This window comes from Marmota marmota, unplaced genomic scaffold, assembly GCF_001458135.2.
Source record: "Marmota marmota marmota unplaced genomic scaffold, marMar, whole genome shotgun sequence".
NCBI classification, from domain to species: domain Eukaryota; kingdom Metazoa; phylum Chordata; class Mammalia; order Rodentia; family Sciuridae; genus Marmota; species Marmota marmota.
Window position 1 is genome coordinate 15,962,286 of NW_026000153.1, and position 17,070 is coordinate 15,979,355.

The 17,070-nt window shown below is 35.4% G+C and overlaps 1 protein-coding gene across 8 annotated transcripts in view; it reads left to right on the top strand.

Moving 5' to 3' along the window:
* Sugct (succinyl-CoA:glutarate-CoA transferase) overlaps nucleotides 1-17,070 on the top strand; it is a 702,721-nt gene that overhangs the window by 163,094 nt on the left and 522,557 nt on the right. For all 8 annotated transcript variants that reach the window (XM_048786483.1, XM_048786480.1, XM_015490245.2 and 5 more), the window contains one exon: nucleotides 13,017-13,112. In XM_048786483.1, the coding sequence (XP_048642440.1) occupies nucleotides 13,017-13,112 (96 nt within the window). The remainder of the gene's footprint in view (nucleotides 1-13,016; nucleotides 13,113-17,070) is intronic.

Genomic DNA, 17,070 nt, shown 5'->3' on the forward strand with positions numbered 1-17,070 from the left:
AGGGGAGGGGAGGGGGGATAGTAGAGGATAGGAAAGGCAGCAGAACACAACAGACACTAGTATGGCAATATGTAAATCAATGGATGTGTAACTGATGTGATTCTGCAATCTGTATATGGGGTAAAAATAGGAGTTCATAACCCACTTGAATCAAAGTGTGAAATATGATATACCAAGAAATATGTAATGTTTTGAACAACCAACAATAAAAAATTAAAAAAAAAAGAAAGCCATTTCTATAAGTAAATTCACATTCTTTTTTGGGGGTTGACTAAAAAATTATAACTTGTTTTCTATTCCTTTACAGTCTGTTGCCAGCTCTTGTAATTCCTTTTTCTCAGATTTTCCACTTATTCTGTTTTCATACTATCCACACCTGTGCAAGCTGAGCTGTATTCTTGTGAGGACGCTGAATAGTCTAAGGGATATCTACATGTACTGTATCCCATACCTGCATAGTTTCGTGCCTTCTGACCCCTTTTTGAATTGGATAACATATTATTGAATTGTGCTGAATAAGCAGTAGCAGAAGATCATCAATATATAGAGGAAAATGCAACCTGAATTAGAGGAAAACCTGGCAATTAGAGAATTGGAGACATATTCTCAATAGTATAACCAAATAGAGAGTATGAAACTCTTCCCAAGATGAATAACAGAAGAAATGCTTTCTTTACAGAAGAAAACTTTCTTTATAGAGGAAAGCATATTCCCTCATGAAACCATAAGGGAAATGTGTGGAGATCAGTGAAAATAAGTCTTTATTCAACTTTTTTAGCTTTTAAACTGTCCGGTGCTCTCTTGTAGAAGCTATTGGTCATTCTAACTACAGATATGCCCCTCTCCCTTTTCCTGGGACAATTCTGATTTCAGAGGAGTGTTACTGTTTGATTTCTGTACCCATCCATGAATCTTTATCATCATCCTGCACTTAGTTTTATCCCTATGACATCTTGGTCCCTGAAAATTTCTTTCTTCCCTAAGCCAACTTTGCTGCTCTCCTCACCCTGAATATGGGACCTCAGGTCCTGACATCACTTTCTAACTCACTCTTTGTTTGTCCATCTGGTATGTGGTGAAAGAAGGACTTGTTTGGAGTGACCACAGCAGGCAGAGCCAGAGTTTTGAGGGAGAAAGAGACAAATTTGAGCCCATCACTTTCTATTCTATGAAGAAGATTTCTGTTGTTATACTTTTCACTGGAAATTGTGTCCAACTTTTCTCTTTTTCTCTTGAAGCATTCCTTCTTCATTAAGACTCACCTGTCAAATTAGAGGAAAACTAGTTTTATTAGTTTCACTCACAGTCATTGAACACCTACAGTTAGTTTTCCTCACAGATAGTATTCCTGCTGCTGGGGAAAGAGCCACAAACATATTGGATAAGTCCTTTGCTTCCTGAAGCCTGCATTATAGTGGACACAGATTCAGAAGAGGAAGTGACCCATCTTAGTGAATTAGGAAAGATTTCACTAACTTAACCCTTCCACTTCTATTTTCCTTCTTACTCTCTTACATATTAATGTAGGATTTCGTATCTTCAATTATTCTTTCTTTTCTTGCATATTTAGATGAACTTCAATTTTTTTATCCCCATAAATAAAAACTTTATTCTTCCTGCTTACCCACAGGAGCTACAATCAGCAGCATCTCCTTCCCTCTTTACACAACCTCTATAATACTCTGTGACTCCCACATTCTTTTTATTTATTCCTTATTACCTTTTAATCTGGATTTGATCCTTGCTGCTTTATTGCCACTGTGTCTTTAGGAATATCAATGATCTCCTGGTGATCAAATCCCATGTCTTGACTCCATTTTTATTCTCATTCATTCAAAAGACCTATGAAGTTTCCATTCTTATAACTTTGCCCACAATTTCTTTCACTTGGAAAGCCCTTTTCCTTGTTTTTGCATGACTAAATTCCCTTTATCAAGGTCAGCTCAAATGCCACTTTTTTATCACTACTTGATTTAAAAAATTCTCTGTGGCTCTGATAATTTATATATATATATATATAAAATATATACTTAAAATATTTTTTCTTTTTAGTTGTAAATGGACACAATACCTTTATTTGTTTATTTATATGTGGTGCTGAGGATCAAACACAGGGCCTCACATGTGCTAGACAATCACTCTACCACTGAGCCTCAACCCCAGTTTCTGACTGATGATTTATATTTTGATTTATGAATTTTAATCTTGAAAGATGTAGTTCTCAATAGTGCTTATTAAACATCTGCTAAATGCCCAAAGGAAGCAATAAATGGAAGTAAATTGCGTTTAATTCCTAGAGCTTTTAGAAATCAGTGTTGCAGACAATGCATTATTTTATTCTTTGAGCAGAAATATTTTGAAGAATTGTTATCAAAAATAAAAAAAACTATATTTGAAGAAGACATCTGAAACTGAAGACATGCTATCACAGGAATAAATAAGTACACCATGTCATTAGATGTTATTTTCCCACATTTCCACTTACTCATCACATTTTTAAAAGTTGTTTATAACCACTTTTTGAGTCATATGATTGACTGGGTCAGTGGTTCATGGTAAGAAATATGCTTGATATATTATCCTAAACAAGCTTTTGAAATTCTGTCTGTCTTTGCTGTCTGGTCTTACCTTCTGGCAGTTGATATCCAGTTACTTTGTATATCTGATTTTGATTCAGATGGATTGGCAAACTTTGAGCATAATAAAAATCTATTTTTATTTTGAGTTTACATATGAAATAAACATAGAGATGATTTGACTGTCATTAGTGATAATGCAGAGGAATAGGAAATGTGTGTGTTCCTTCCATTAAATTAAAAAATTGCTATGAAGAGGGTTTGATAATATGATTTTTCTTTGCCAAGTATATAAAAGTAGAGATTTTAAAATTATGTAACAACTCTATTGGTTTTCAATGATTACAGGTAAAAGGTTTATGGGATGAAGTTTATAATATCATAAAAGAAGTCAGACCATATTTGCAGAAAACTTTGAGTTCTAAACTAAATATTAGTAATAACCAAGGTCATATTTATCTGTAGAGGGTTACCTAGTTGAAAGGATGCTCAGTCACAATTTTTTCTTTACTCATTAGTATGGTACAACTAAGCTTTCCAGAATCAAGACCACTCAGAAATTGTAAGCAGTCTGATTCTGTGTGTAATGCCAAACTAACTGGGTTCAAATTGTGGCTCATGCACTTAGTTACTGGGCATAGAACCTTGGCAGATTATTAAACAGTTTTGTGCTTCATTTTTAATTTGTAAGATGGAATCATCAAAATACCTCTCTCATACAGTTATGAGGATTAAGTAAGATAATTCATGTTTGGTCAGTGTATGATGAGTGCTTGAATGAGTGGTAGCTTTTTAAAAATTTTTATTTCTCTTTATTCATTTACAAAACCCAACATTTAATAATGACATATTATATGCCTATCATTATATTGGGTATAATGAAGGGGATAGACAAAATAGCAATAGTAGTTGTCCCTGCTATCCCAGAGTTTGGAGTCAGACTTTTTAAAATTTGTTTTCGAATTTTAAAATTTTTTAATTCTTTTATTTGTTCTAATTTGTTATACATGACAGTAGAATGCACTTTGATATATCATAAATAGATGGATATAATTTTTCATTCTTCTGGTTGTACATGATGTGGAATCCCACTGGTCATGTAGTTATATATGAACATAGGGTGGTAGCTCTTATTAGTAGTAAATACTAGAAACTCAAAATGACAAATGTGATGTGAGTTTTTAGAATTCATATTTTCTTTTCAACATGGGATAGCCAAAATACTCTATCTACTCTTGGATGGTTTTTCCTCCTGAACCCTTGTTGGTCTGAAAGAATCAGTTCACCTTAAGATGTGAGAGATGGTATTTGACAAGCAGAGTAATGGTATTAGGATTAGAAAAAAAGGATATGGGTTACTCAAAGCTCTTTCTAATGGGAGGCCAAATTTATCTTCTCAAGAGATATATTCTTTAAAAATCTAGCTCCTTCATTTCTCTTTTAACATTTTCCCCATATGATATTTTATAGTTAGTAAGTGAGTGAGGTTGAGCAGAATCATGTGAGGAGAATTAATTGATTCAGTTATCGATGTCTTTTCTAAGCAAGTTCAGAGGACAGTGGGCTCTTATGAAGGGCTTTGGTTCTACCCCAGTGCCTTGAGAGCCCACCTTGCAGGGAATACAGTGAAGCCAGGGATATAACCAAGGATATAGCTGCAAAGCCAAGCACTACCTAGGTGAAAGAGACTGAGGCAGGGAGGTAGCAAAGAGGAGATGGTGGTGAAGGGATGGCTCATTGACTGAACTGACCTGGGTATGAGTCATGGTGTTTTCATTTACCAGCTGTGAGACTTAGACAAGATATTTTATTTCCCTATGCTTTAGTTTCTTTCATCTATAGAATGGAAGTTGTAATAGCTACCTCACATGAGGTAATTTGGTGTCATTTATTATTGCCCTTTCATCTTCCATATAATATCCAAGTGATTTAATTACATAAATCAATGGTTTCCCAGGACACTTAGAATAATACCTCAGATCCTTATTCAGGCCTACAATGACCCTTGTGATGTGGCCCTTGTAGCTTCCCTGACCCGCTCTTGTACTAGCACCTCTTTTACTTACCACATGCCAGCTACAATGGCTTTCTTTTTTTTTTTTCTTACCATGTGGACACCTTTCAAACACATACACACACACACACATACACACACACATTAAAGTTTTTTAAGTGATTGATTTCATTGGCTAGGATGTTTTCTCCTGTATTTTCAGATTTGTAATGCTTTCTCCAGGTCTCAGATTAAACATAACATCTGCAAAAAGTAAATGAGCCCCTCTGTGATTCTGTTTCATTTTCTTGGCAGCATTTACCATATTCTGATAGCTTTCTACTTATTTGTTTATGTCTGAATGTAGTTGGATACTGGAATGTAAGCCTCATGAGCAGAGGATCATGTCTGTCTTGCTCACTGCTATATCCCCAGTGCATGGAATAGTTCCTGGCACATAGTAGGCATGATATCAGTGTTTTTGAGTAGATGAGGAAATGAGAGATGCTGATTGACACTGAAATACTTGTTTCCTTTCTTCACCCTGTGACTCCTCTTCTTTGTATGTTTTCCTGTAAACAAGGAAACACAAAGATGAGTCTAGGGCATCTTTCAGTGCCACAAAGCAAGGAATGCTAAGAACAAAAACTCCTCAAGAATGGAGGTTGTTAGGTTTAATGCAATGCCAATCAAAATCCCAACGGGATTTCTTGTAGAAATAGGGAAAGCAATCATTAAATTCATATGGAAAAATAAAAGACCCAGAATAGCAAAAACAATGCTAAGCAGGAAGTGTGAATCAGGCGGTATAGCGATACCAGACTTCAAACTATACTACAGAGCAATAGTAACAAAAACAGCATGGTACTGGTACCAAAACAGGCGGGTGGACCAATGGTACAGAATAGAGGACACAGAAACCAATCCACAAAACTACAACTATCTTATATTTGATAAAGGGGCTAAAAGCATGCAATGGAGGAAGGATAGCATCTTCAACAAATGGTGCTGGGAAAACTGGAAATCCATATGCAACAAAATGAAACTGAATCCCTTTCTCTCGCCATGCACAAAAGTGAATTCAAAATGGATCAAGGAGCTTGATATCAAATCAGAGACACGCCGTCTGATAGAAGAAAAAGTTGGCTACGATCTACATACTGTGGGGTCGGGCTCCAAATTCCTCAATAGGACACCCATAGCACAAAAGTTAATAACTAGAATCAACAAATGGGACTTACTCAAACTAAAAAGTTTTTTCTCAGCAAAAGAAACAATAAGAGAGGTAAATAGGGAGCCTACACCCTGGGAACAAATCTTTACTCCTCACACTTCAGATAGAGCCCTAATATCCAGAGTATACAAAGAACTCAAAAAATTAGACAATAAGAGAACAAACAACCCAATCAACAAATGGGCCAAGGACCTGAACAGACACTTCTCAGAGGAGGACATACAGTCAATCAACAAGTACATGAAAAAATGCTCAACATCTCTAGCTGTCAGAGAAATGCAAATCAAAACCACCCTAAGATACCATCTCACTCCAGTAAGATTGGCAGCCATTAGGAAGTCAAACAACAACAAGTGCTGGCGAGGATGTGGGGAAAAGGGTACACTTGTACATTGCTGGTGGGACTGCAGATTGGTGCAGCCAATTTGGAAAGCAGTATGGAGATTTCTTGGAAAGCTGGGAATGGAGCCACCATTTGACCCAGCTATTCCCCTTCTTGGTCTATTCCCTAAAGACCTAAAAAGAGCATGCTACAGGGACACTGCTACATCGATGTTCATAGCAGCACAGTTCACAATAGCAAGACTGTGGAACCAACCTAGATGCCCTTCAATAGACGAATGGATAAAAAAAATGTGGCATTTATACACAATGGAGTATTACTCTGCATTAAAAAATGACAAAATCATAGAATTTACAGGGAAATGGATGGCATTAGAGCAGATTATGCTAAGTGAAGCTAGCCAATCCCTAAAAAACAAATGCCAAATGTCTTCTTTGATATAAGGAGAGTAACTAAGAACAGAGTAGGGACGAAGAGCAGGAGAAGAAGATTAACATTTAACAGGGATGAGAGGTGGGAGGGAAAGGGAGAGAGAAGGGAAATTGCATGGTAATAGAAGGAGACCCTCAGGGTTATACAGTGGAGGAGGTAGAGAGAGAGGAGGGGAGGGGAGGGGAGAGGTGGGGAGGGGGGAGGGTGGAGGATGGGAAAGGCAGCTTAGCACAACAGACACTAGGATGGCAATTTGTAAATCAATGGATGTGTAACTGATGTGATTCTGCAATCTGTGTATGGGGTGAAGGTGGGAGTTCATAACCCACTTGAATCAAAGTGTGGAATATGATATGTCAAGAAATTTGTAATGTTTTGAACAACCCACAATAAAAAATTAAAAAAAAAAAAAAAAAGAATGGAGGTTGTGTCATAGAGTCACAGGAACCTATTGAAAGAGCTCCCAGAGGCCAAACTGGAATATTTTGGGCAGTAGTATTGAATTATATAGCAAAGTATAAAATGAATATTCACATGACCATGTTGATATAAATAAGTGACCTGAAAAAACAAATAAATAGGGGAGATTAATAATGGCTAATTATTAATTAGTGTAACTCCCTACCATTTAAGTGTGGGTTGCATGTAGTGACATTCTTCCAAAGAGAGCAAGCTGGAAAGAGGGAGGAAAAAACAGTAATTGTGCAGTGGATAAAAGTAATAAATACTGCCTCAGCCAAATGATCAAAGTCAATATAAAATCATGTTGATAGCATGTATCTTTGATATGATATATTGAAAATGTCACTTTACTTTTGTGGTCTTCTTTCCAAAACCCTGTAATTCCAATTAAATTATGAGGAAAACATCATAAAAATATTAGTTGAGGAACAGTCTACAAAATACCTGATCTTTACTCCTCAAAACCATTAAGGTAATTAAAAATAAGGAATATATGAGAAACTATTGCAGCTAGGAGCACCTTAAGGAGACCTACTGACTAAATATAATGTAGTATTCTGGATGTAATCTGGAACAGAGAAAGGACATTAAATAAAAACTAAGGAAATCTGAACATATGGAGTTTAGTTAGTACTAATGTATCAATATTGGTTCTTTTTTTTTGAGAGAGAGAGAGAGAGAGAGAGAGAGAGAGAGAGAGAGAATTTTTTTGATATTTATTTTTTAGTTTTCGGCGGACACAACATCTTTGTTTGTATGTGGTGCTGAGGATCGAACCCGGGCCGCACACATGCCAGGCAAGCGTGCTACCGCTTGAGCCACATCCCCAGCCCTCAATATTGGTTCTTTAACTGTAAAAGTATAATACACTAATGTAAGATGTGGAGTTTATGGGAACTCTGTAACTATCTTGGTAATTTTTCTATAAAATTTAAAACTGTTCTAAGTTTGTTAAAAAGTTGTGAATATTTTTCACACAATGCTATATTCTTCTGTTGTATAATTTTAAGTGCCAGCATTATTTTCTATTACATGTGAACATCAAAGGTATTTAACTTACCTCTTATTTTTTGGGCATTTAAATTGGTTCTAGTAGTTTGTAACTACATTTTTTTTAACCATACTTGTGATTGGAGGAAGGACTGTCTTTGACATGAAGATTTATCTTCTTTTGTTTTATATTATTTCTGATTTTGTATTTATCTTCTGTTTTCCCTAGTTAATGACTTCAAAAACTTTTCATATGTTGATGACTGTTGATTCTGTCACAGGCATCACAAATTTAGCTTATTCTGACATGGGCTCTTATTTTCTTTCCCCTTTTAATTGTTCCTCTCTGACTTTATTATTACTTTTAATGCCATCATAGTTTACCCAGATATTCAGCCAGGAATATGGAATTTATGTTTATCTTTTCCTCTCCATCAGTGTTCTATCTCCTAGACTCTTCTCATGCAATATTTTTTATTCTTCCTGCCCCTGAAATATATCTTAAATCCACTGATTTTCTTCTATGTCTCTTGCCACTGACCTAGTTTGAGCTATCATCAACATGCCTGGACTCTTGCAGTGTCCATAACAGTTCTCTTTTTCTCTTGTCTCTTTTTAGTTTATTCTTTGCATATAATTGCAAATGCAGTGGGAAGCCCTGTGAATTTTAAATAGAAGGATGACATGATACAATTTGTTACTTTAAAATGACCATTCTGCAAGATGTGCAAAGAATGTTCTTTACCATGACTTACAAAGACTGGCATGATCTGGCCTCTGACAATCTCTATAATTTTATTTCATGTCTCTTTTCACCATGCTTCAGTTGTATGGTCTACATTCAGGTTTTTTCCTCTGTATGTCTGTAACTGTTTAGTTATCTTGCCTACTGTTCTTAAGTCCAAAGGAGGTTGGATTATATAGTTTTCATTTACTCATTTATACTCCATACCTAGCATAATACCTTATATATAGAGGCACTCACTATATAAAAAACAAGTAGTATCATTCTTTTAACTCTTTTGTTAAGAAATTTAATGTTCAGGCTCTGTTTAGGTTTTATGAAAACATACAAAGGGTTTTATAGTACATATTTTCTACCCTAAAATAGACACGACTTTAAAAGGAGATATAGGAGAAGAAACAAATATTATCATAGCAAGGGAGACAGCAATTTAAGTGGAGTAGTTTATCATCTGGGTGACCTCAGATAAGTTATGCCTCCTCTCTATTTCTTTATTTAGTCAGCTATTAAGTAATTTGACTGAATTTTCTCAAGGCTTTGATTCTTAAATAAGATGTGCAACTAATAGTTCACTGGTTAAATTGTTTTTTCCCCCAGCTTCTGTTTCTGGATTCAGGAGTTCTGGGTAGGTCTTGGAGTTCCCTAGGTGATTATAATGTACAACTATGTTTAGGAACAATTGATCTAGGTCATTTTAAGTTTGTCATCTTAAAATTATAATCATAGGATAAGGCAGTCTATGAAAGTGCAGAAAGAGTCTTATGGCATTGTATTAATTCAGAGTCAGGAAAAATATTTTCTTGCTTGGGTTATGGGAGTTGGGCTTAATACAAGATGATGTTGAAATGGACTTTCAAGAATGCTTAGAAATATGGGGGAAGTTAGTTGCATGGTTGGTGTTTAGTCCAACTTAGTTGGAGGCCAGAACATATGCACATAGCAGGAAGAAAAAACTTACTTGTTTTGATGCAATGGACCATAGTTCTAGTTTTGTTTTATGAGAACATACAAAGGGTTTATAGTACATACTTTACCTGCCAAACTTATTTCCCTTTTAGAGACTAAAGATTCTATTATTGCAGCTTGATCATTTGGAGGAATGACACACGTGATCAGGTAGTGACAGACATCATGAAGGTGCTTTGGACAATATTTGAGCATATTTTTCCTCAAATCTTTTCGGGCTGTCCTTTTTGAGATCCACTTTGACCACCCCGTTGGTTTTCTGGTTAGAAACAAAAAATATCAGGACACACTCTGTTATCTAAAATAATAGTTTTGCTGTCAGAATGATTATTATTAAACCAGAGATGGCTTTTTTTGTTTAGATGAAACCATATAAAGGCAACATTCTGAGTAAATTATATAGCGTCCACTTGATGAAATAATGAGCCTAAGTGTAGGGGATGAAAGTAATGATCCAATGCAATATTTAGAATGGATATACAGTATATAGTTATTAACCTAAAAGTCACATCCTGCATTCTTTTAATTTGTGGAAAATTTGTCATTAATTGCCCAGGAAACCTCTGATTTTTCATACACAATCATGTCATAGCTATTGACTTTCTCCCCCTTCTCCTGCCTTAAAATAAATCCTTGTAAATAGTGGATTACTTTCAGATTTATAATGCCTCCTTTAAATATTGAGTTACTAAGTTTAGCCCTGTTGCTTTCTTTTTGTAAACAGAGTTCATTTTCCCCCTTAACTTTGCCTTTGAGTAGTTACTGACAAATCACACTTTGTTTTTTCAGTGGCAATGAGCTTAAAATCTTATTTAATCTTCTGCCAAGCGGTAGCCCTGCTGATTCTGAATTGCTTTTTGTTTTCATTAATTACCACTGCATGGAGGAAGTAGATATGGTCTTCCACTTATCAATAATTTCTGAGATAGGTTCTGACCCTTCATTTAAATTCACTCTAAGTGGGTCAGGGTCAAAAATTGAAAGAATAAGGTAGTGGGTAAGAGATGGGGCAGCCAGGTTGATAACTAGCTTAGAACCCAGCCCTTGCCAATTCCAGGCAAATATCTCAGGTTGTTGTAGGATTTATAGACAAACTTGTGATCATCCAGCTGATCTGTTACCTCATGCAGGCCTTGCTAATGTTGTTCTATTGACCACCAGTTGACTTTGAAGTAGAGAAGTAGAAATAACAAGCCTCTTGTGATTAATTGCTTGCAAGGAATTACCTTTATTAATTTGAATTATTAGCCTCCAGTTGCATCCAAACTCCTTAAAGGGTGACTTTCATTAGGATTTATTTGAAGGAAAAAAACAGCCACAACATAACTACATCAAAGCTAGATCAAAGAAGTGCCTCTCTTATAGAACTTCAGACTTGATAAAATTTCCCCAAATTCAGGAAGAGGCACTTTGAGGAAGTGATTTGATTGCATTCCTTCTGTATTTTTATCTTCCATACTGTTAGGATGAATAATAGAATCAGAAGCATAGACCTTGGAAGCAAATTTAAGATCATGTACTATTTTGCAAATTGTGATCAGTGTTCATGCTCCCTGTATGATGTTGCAGGCTTGACTCTGATTCATCCAAAGCACTTTGGAAATTACCTGCTTATGTATTAGGATTTCATGTGTTATTTGATTTTATGTAAGAGTTTTGATTTTTTTTAAAGTTTAAAAACAATCAGTTTAGTTTAAATGTCCAAGACTTTACAGAGAATGTATTTGAAGGTCAAATAAGTTAAATTATATACCTGCAGTCACGAAAACTACTTAGAGGTTGACAGAAATTAGAAGTCATGAATCTGGACTTCTCATCCAGGGCATTTTTAACTACAAAATGTTGATTTTATTTTCCATTTTGAAAGACACAGAAGTGATCTGTGAAATGGTGATTAGCACTAGGCAGCCCCAGGCAGCCCTGGAGTGCTCCATGGTTCAAATGCCCAAGACCAGATGGAAGTCCAGAAGTGGATGACTCAAAGTTTATTAGTTTTGCCACCTGGGCAGTACAGCTGAACCAGCTGCCACAAGGCAGTTCCAATTTCAACAGAGCAGTAAATGAATGTAAAAATGCACATAAAGCTCAAGAATAAAGTAAAGGAGAATAGCTGTTCCAGCAAGGAGATTCATCCAGGGTGAGTCCTATTGATATTTCTTGTAGGAGGTGCAGCTACCATGCCAGGTAGAGGACAAGAAAAGGTTATGGCACTAAGCCCTAAAAAAAAAAAAAAAAAAAAAAAAAAAAATCAACCCTTGAGTCATTCCAGGATGTAGTCTCAATGTTTGAATTGATGTATTTGTAGGCTTCCAGTCACATCTGATGATCTAGATAGGGAAAAAACAAGTCAATGCAATATCATGGTTATGTCATGAAGCCAGAATCATCTCTCCCACCCCCACCCCGGAAAATATGGGAAACCATTTGATCAACTCCTTTACATATTTCTGGTCCCTGCAGGTACAGGTATTCATTGGAACCCAAAACCCCAAATTCACATCCTTATGCTATCCTCATAGATAATTGAAGTATTGTAGGATTTCAAGATCTGTTCGTGAAATACTGCAAGATTCAGAAGTGAACCCTGAGGTTTTAGATGATTTCTTTAGTAGATTCTGGTGCTCACAAAGAGAAATGAGTATAATAATGAGGGTATGGGGGTTAGGGCCAAGTTGGGAGTGGTATAGAAATTTTTGTTTAAATGAGGATGGTTCACTAGTATATTTGAAAAATATCAAAAAATCTTGCTACTCTGTGTCAGGATTCTTGGGCAACATGTAACAGAAAACCCAACTAAACTGACTTAAACCAAATTCAAGCTTACTAGTATTATTTTTTATGTATGAGAAGTTTAGAAGAATGTAGCTTCTGACTTTGGTTCATCTTCCCAGTAATGGTTTTCATGTGTTGTCTTGGTGAAAAGTGAAAGGATACAGGTGGAGAGGAGAAAAGCATGTACTCATGGCCCATGTGTTTTGTTATGGCTTTGATGCTCAGGGCTGGACTGAAGATCCAAATGCTTGGTCACCTTCTGTCTTCAGATTATCTTTTCAGGAGATGAATGTTTATGTGTTTATATTTCTCAGTTGACTATTATTTAGTCTCAAGCAATAACATCACACTGTGTATAAATGCCTGTATATTTTCTAACTGGTTAGACAGTTTTTTTCTTCTATAATGACACGATGTGAAATAACTTTCATATAATATTCTGTTCATGAATATGGATAAACTTAACTGTTTTTATTTTTCTTTAATTTTTTTTTTTCTGGCAGGTGGCATGTTTGACCCAGGTAGCTGTTAATTATCTCATTGGCCAAAAGGAAGCAAAACGTTGGGGCACTGCTCATGGCAGTATTGTTCCTTACCAGGTAAAAATACATCAGTTTAGCCTATTTCTATAATCTGAAGTTTTGTGTGATGTGAATTTGAGAAATGATTTCTTTTTACACCCTCGAGGGTATTTTGTAATGTATTTCTGTCTGATTATAACAAGGTTCTGTTGTTCACTTTAAGTTCTGTGTTTTGTATATTTCTTCATCAGAAGATTAGTAACAGGACACTTAAATGGATTAAAGGAATTTGCTGAAAGTGAGTGACTTTTGGGCTCACATGATGGTTTGCTTTTTTTTTTAATCCAAAAGGAGCTTTGACTATAGCCATTTTATAAAGCAAGATTTGTTACCATGTCATTTACAAAACAAATGTTACTTTCCCCATCTGATGATAATATTCTCACAGGATTGGAGTGAAAGGAAAGTTTGCCTCTGACTGATCTTAATTTTTGGGAAATGCAGATGGCTTAGGAGCTGCTCTTTTTCAATAAGTGTCTGAACTTATCTTTAGAAATTCTGGACTTTGGTTAGTATGAATTCTGGACTTTGGCTAGTGAAGAAACTGTGATCTTTCAAAAGTATAAATAAAAACAAAAACATTTCCTCTTCTTTCAAACCCCTAACCTGTGCTTAGTACAGTTGCATCACATTTCATTGAATTTATTAATATATCTCTTGTTTTTTATACTATATTGTAAACTTCAGAAGGGGATATCTTTTTTATAATCATATCTTTTTTTCACAACCAATATAAGCACAGACTAGGCACATGTAAATTTCTGCTGAAAGAAGGAGTGAATTTTACTTAAGGTATTTCAATATTAGTGCTCTTGATAGAAAACATAAAGGTCACCATTTTTAATTTTCCAGCAAATCCAAGAATACTGCTAATCATCCTGTTAATTTTAAGAAATTGTTTCCCTGGGTAAAACTGTTTTTTTTTTTTTTTTACACTTTTTAAAAATCCAAATTTGAGAAAGCAGTGACCCCATGTGTACCCAGGTTTCTTCCCTCTCTGTTTATGGTCCTTTTATTCCTGAGGCATTCCTATGATTTCACCATAGAAGTGCTTTTCAACACATTAAGTAAGCACTGGAACTTACTCATGTAATTTCAATAAAGGAGATGCTTCCTTCAGTGCCTCCTCTCTTTTTTCCATCAGTGGTTTCATGATCATCTTAGGGACATTTTGTTTCCCTACTTGCTAGCCCTTTATGACTGATTATGGACTTCTAGCCAGAGCTACCTTACTTTATGAAAGTCCTTGCATTTTTAAAATCTCATTAGAGATCATCAAATTAAGCCTTCTTATTTTTAAGATAAGAGATATGATACCTAGATTGAATAGATGAACTCCAGCTCTGGTTTTCTGCCTTCTTGTTGAGAATTCTTTTAGAGCCTGCTATCATTGAGAGGAGATTGCTGTGATCTCAGTTCCCTTCCTCAAATTCACCTCTATAGCCTCATAATCCAATTTGCTCCTAGCTCAGAAGTCTTATTAAATAAATTATAGTCATGATTAATAATGGAAATCCTTCTCAAGGGCATTTTAACACTGAATAATGCTGGAATCTATGTGAATTCTTGTCAAATAATGGAAGTTCGGGCTTTAGACTTTGATGGAGAAAGTTTTTCTGAGGTAAAAGTATTTGTAATATAATTCTGAACATCCTAAAGGCAGAAGTAGAAATTTTATTTTTTGGTTTATTTTTAAGACAGGGTATTTCTTAAAAATAAAAAATTTTTATTATTTCTTAATAAAAAAAATTTCTGTAGACATCAACTGCCCCTCCTAGACATTCCACATAGAATTCTGGCATCTTGAATATACTCTCAATTATTTCACTGTGAGATAAAAAGAAATTTAGACTCTTTGGCTTTTATTTTGTAAGGTCAAAGATATGAAAGACTCAGTGTGTGTGTGTGTGTGTATGATATGTTGATATGTGTTATATATTACATATGTATATATATGCATAATGTATATGTATGAATGTGTATACATGTGTGTATGTGTTCTTCAAAGATGGAAATGTGCTTTTCCTGTTGAATTGTCCCAGTGATATTAAATGGTACTGTGATTATTTGATCATAGTTGGTTGCATCTTTATTATCTGTACGAAATAAGAGACCTACTAGGGTCTTTCCTCAGGAGCCCAGAATTAATTTGTTTCCTCTTGGTAGAGAACTGATTCAGCCTATGATTAAGGAATAAATGCAAATTTAGGTTGAATGAAGCTAGCATAGCAAGAAAGTTCCTAGATATGCTTAGAGATCTTAGTCTGTTTTCAATTTTTAAATAGATTTGGGGAATATTTTCATGGGTGATTGCCAAGAAAATTATAATCCAGTTTTCTATAATAATTACAGCTTTGCATGTAATTTGAATTGTCTGAGTTTTGAGCAGAGTGTCTATACTGGAAGACCCCAGTGGTCTCAGATGCTAGGTAAGGTGCCCAGCTCATTTTTCTCTCAGTCATTGTTAACCCTTTCTGGAAAATCATAGACCTTGAGATACATGAAATGGATTTTTATGAAAAGTAATGATCCTTGATTTGTGTGTTATTTCACAAACATGAAATGCTTAGCTTCTTAGATGGATTATCCATTGAGCTTTGTCCCTCTCTATTCTCTGGTTGCCAACTTTTTAAGAATGAGCAATTTAAACAAAAGTAGATATAATTGAGAGGGCAATTTTCTGTTTGTTGAACAATTAATATATTTTTGGATGCTTTTATGAGAATTCAGATTTTTAAAAAGAATATTTTGATTTCATTGATGCTTTTTTTTTTGCATTACTATTGCCCCAGAGAAACACCTAGCCTAAGGAATTAAGAATTATGTAATGTTCAGAGTATATTTTTAACGCATTGGTATGTTTTCCAGTCCCTTAAACAAGTATTTTTGTAAGAACAAGAGAGTTTTTGAGATGAAAAAGAAGTGTGCATAGAAAGAAGATAGCTAGTCCTCAAAAATAAGGCAGCTGTCCTTTAGATAGGTGACTGACATTATTCTTCAAAGTTCGCTTCCATTTCTTAAAAAAATCTTCCTAGGAGCCTACATTTGAATGTCCCCCTCTGCTTGTGAGCAGGGCTGATCTCCAACTCTCTCCAATATCAACAAGGTTCCATTTAAAATATACTCATGTTAACAGGAGACTATACTGAACATTTTGAAGAAAAGCAGAGGGTTTTAAAAAATATTTATTTTTTAGGTGTAGATAGACACAACACAATGCCTTTATTTTTATGTGGTGCTGAGGATCAAACCCGGGTCCTACCTGTGTTAGGTGAGTGCTCTACTGCTGAGCCACAATCCCAGCCCAAGCAGAGGGTTTTTATTAGAGGAGAAACTTACCCAATATCAGAACAGGAGGCCTCACATTTCTAATCATATCCTTTAGCTGCTACCAGGAAGTTTTACTGTCTTGTATTCCCCATCTTCTATTCCTTTCTCCCTTATGAGAGTCCTTGTCTCTTTTCTTTTCAAGAAAAACAGACCCCTCTAGGGCTGGGGTTATAGTTCAGTGGTAGAGTGCTTGCCTAGCACATGTGAGGCACTGGGTTCAATCCTCAGCATCATATAAAGGTAAATAAATAAAGTAAAACTATTGTGTCCCTCTACAACTTATATATATATATATATATATATATAAACCCTAGACCCCTCTCGTCTTATATGGAGTTATGACACTCTCTAGTACAAACATAGATTTTTGGGTAGTTATCCTAAATCTAAGCAATTAATAATTTTTTGTATAAAGACAATTCGTTGCCAAGGGCATGCTGATGTGTGGATCTGAAAGAAGTTTACCATTTCCCCCTCAGTTACTCTACATGCGCAGACTCATGTGCTCCTAGTACAACCACAGCTCTTTCCACTACAGTGTTGCCTCATGATCAGGACAAATTGCCCAAGAGACCAATCCTGCAATGAGGCTACAACCACAACTATCTCCTTCTCTTAAAAGACTACCAGAACTAATCACATAATT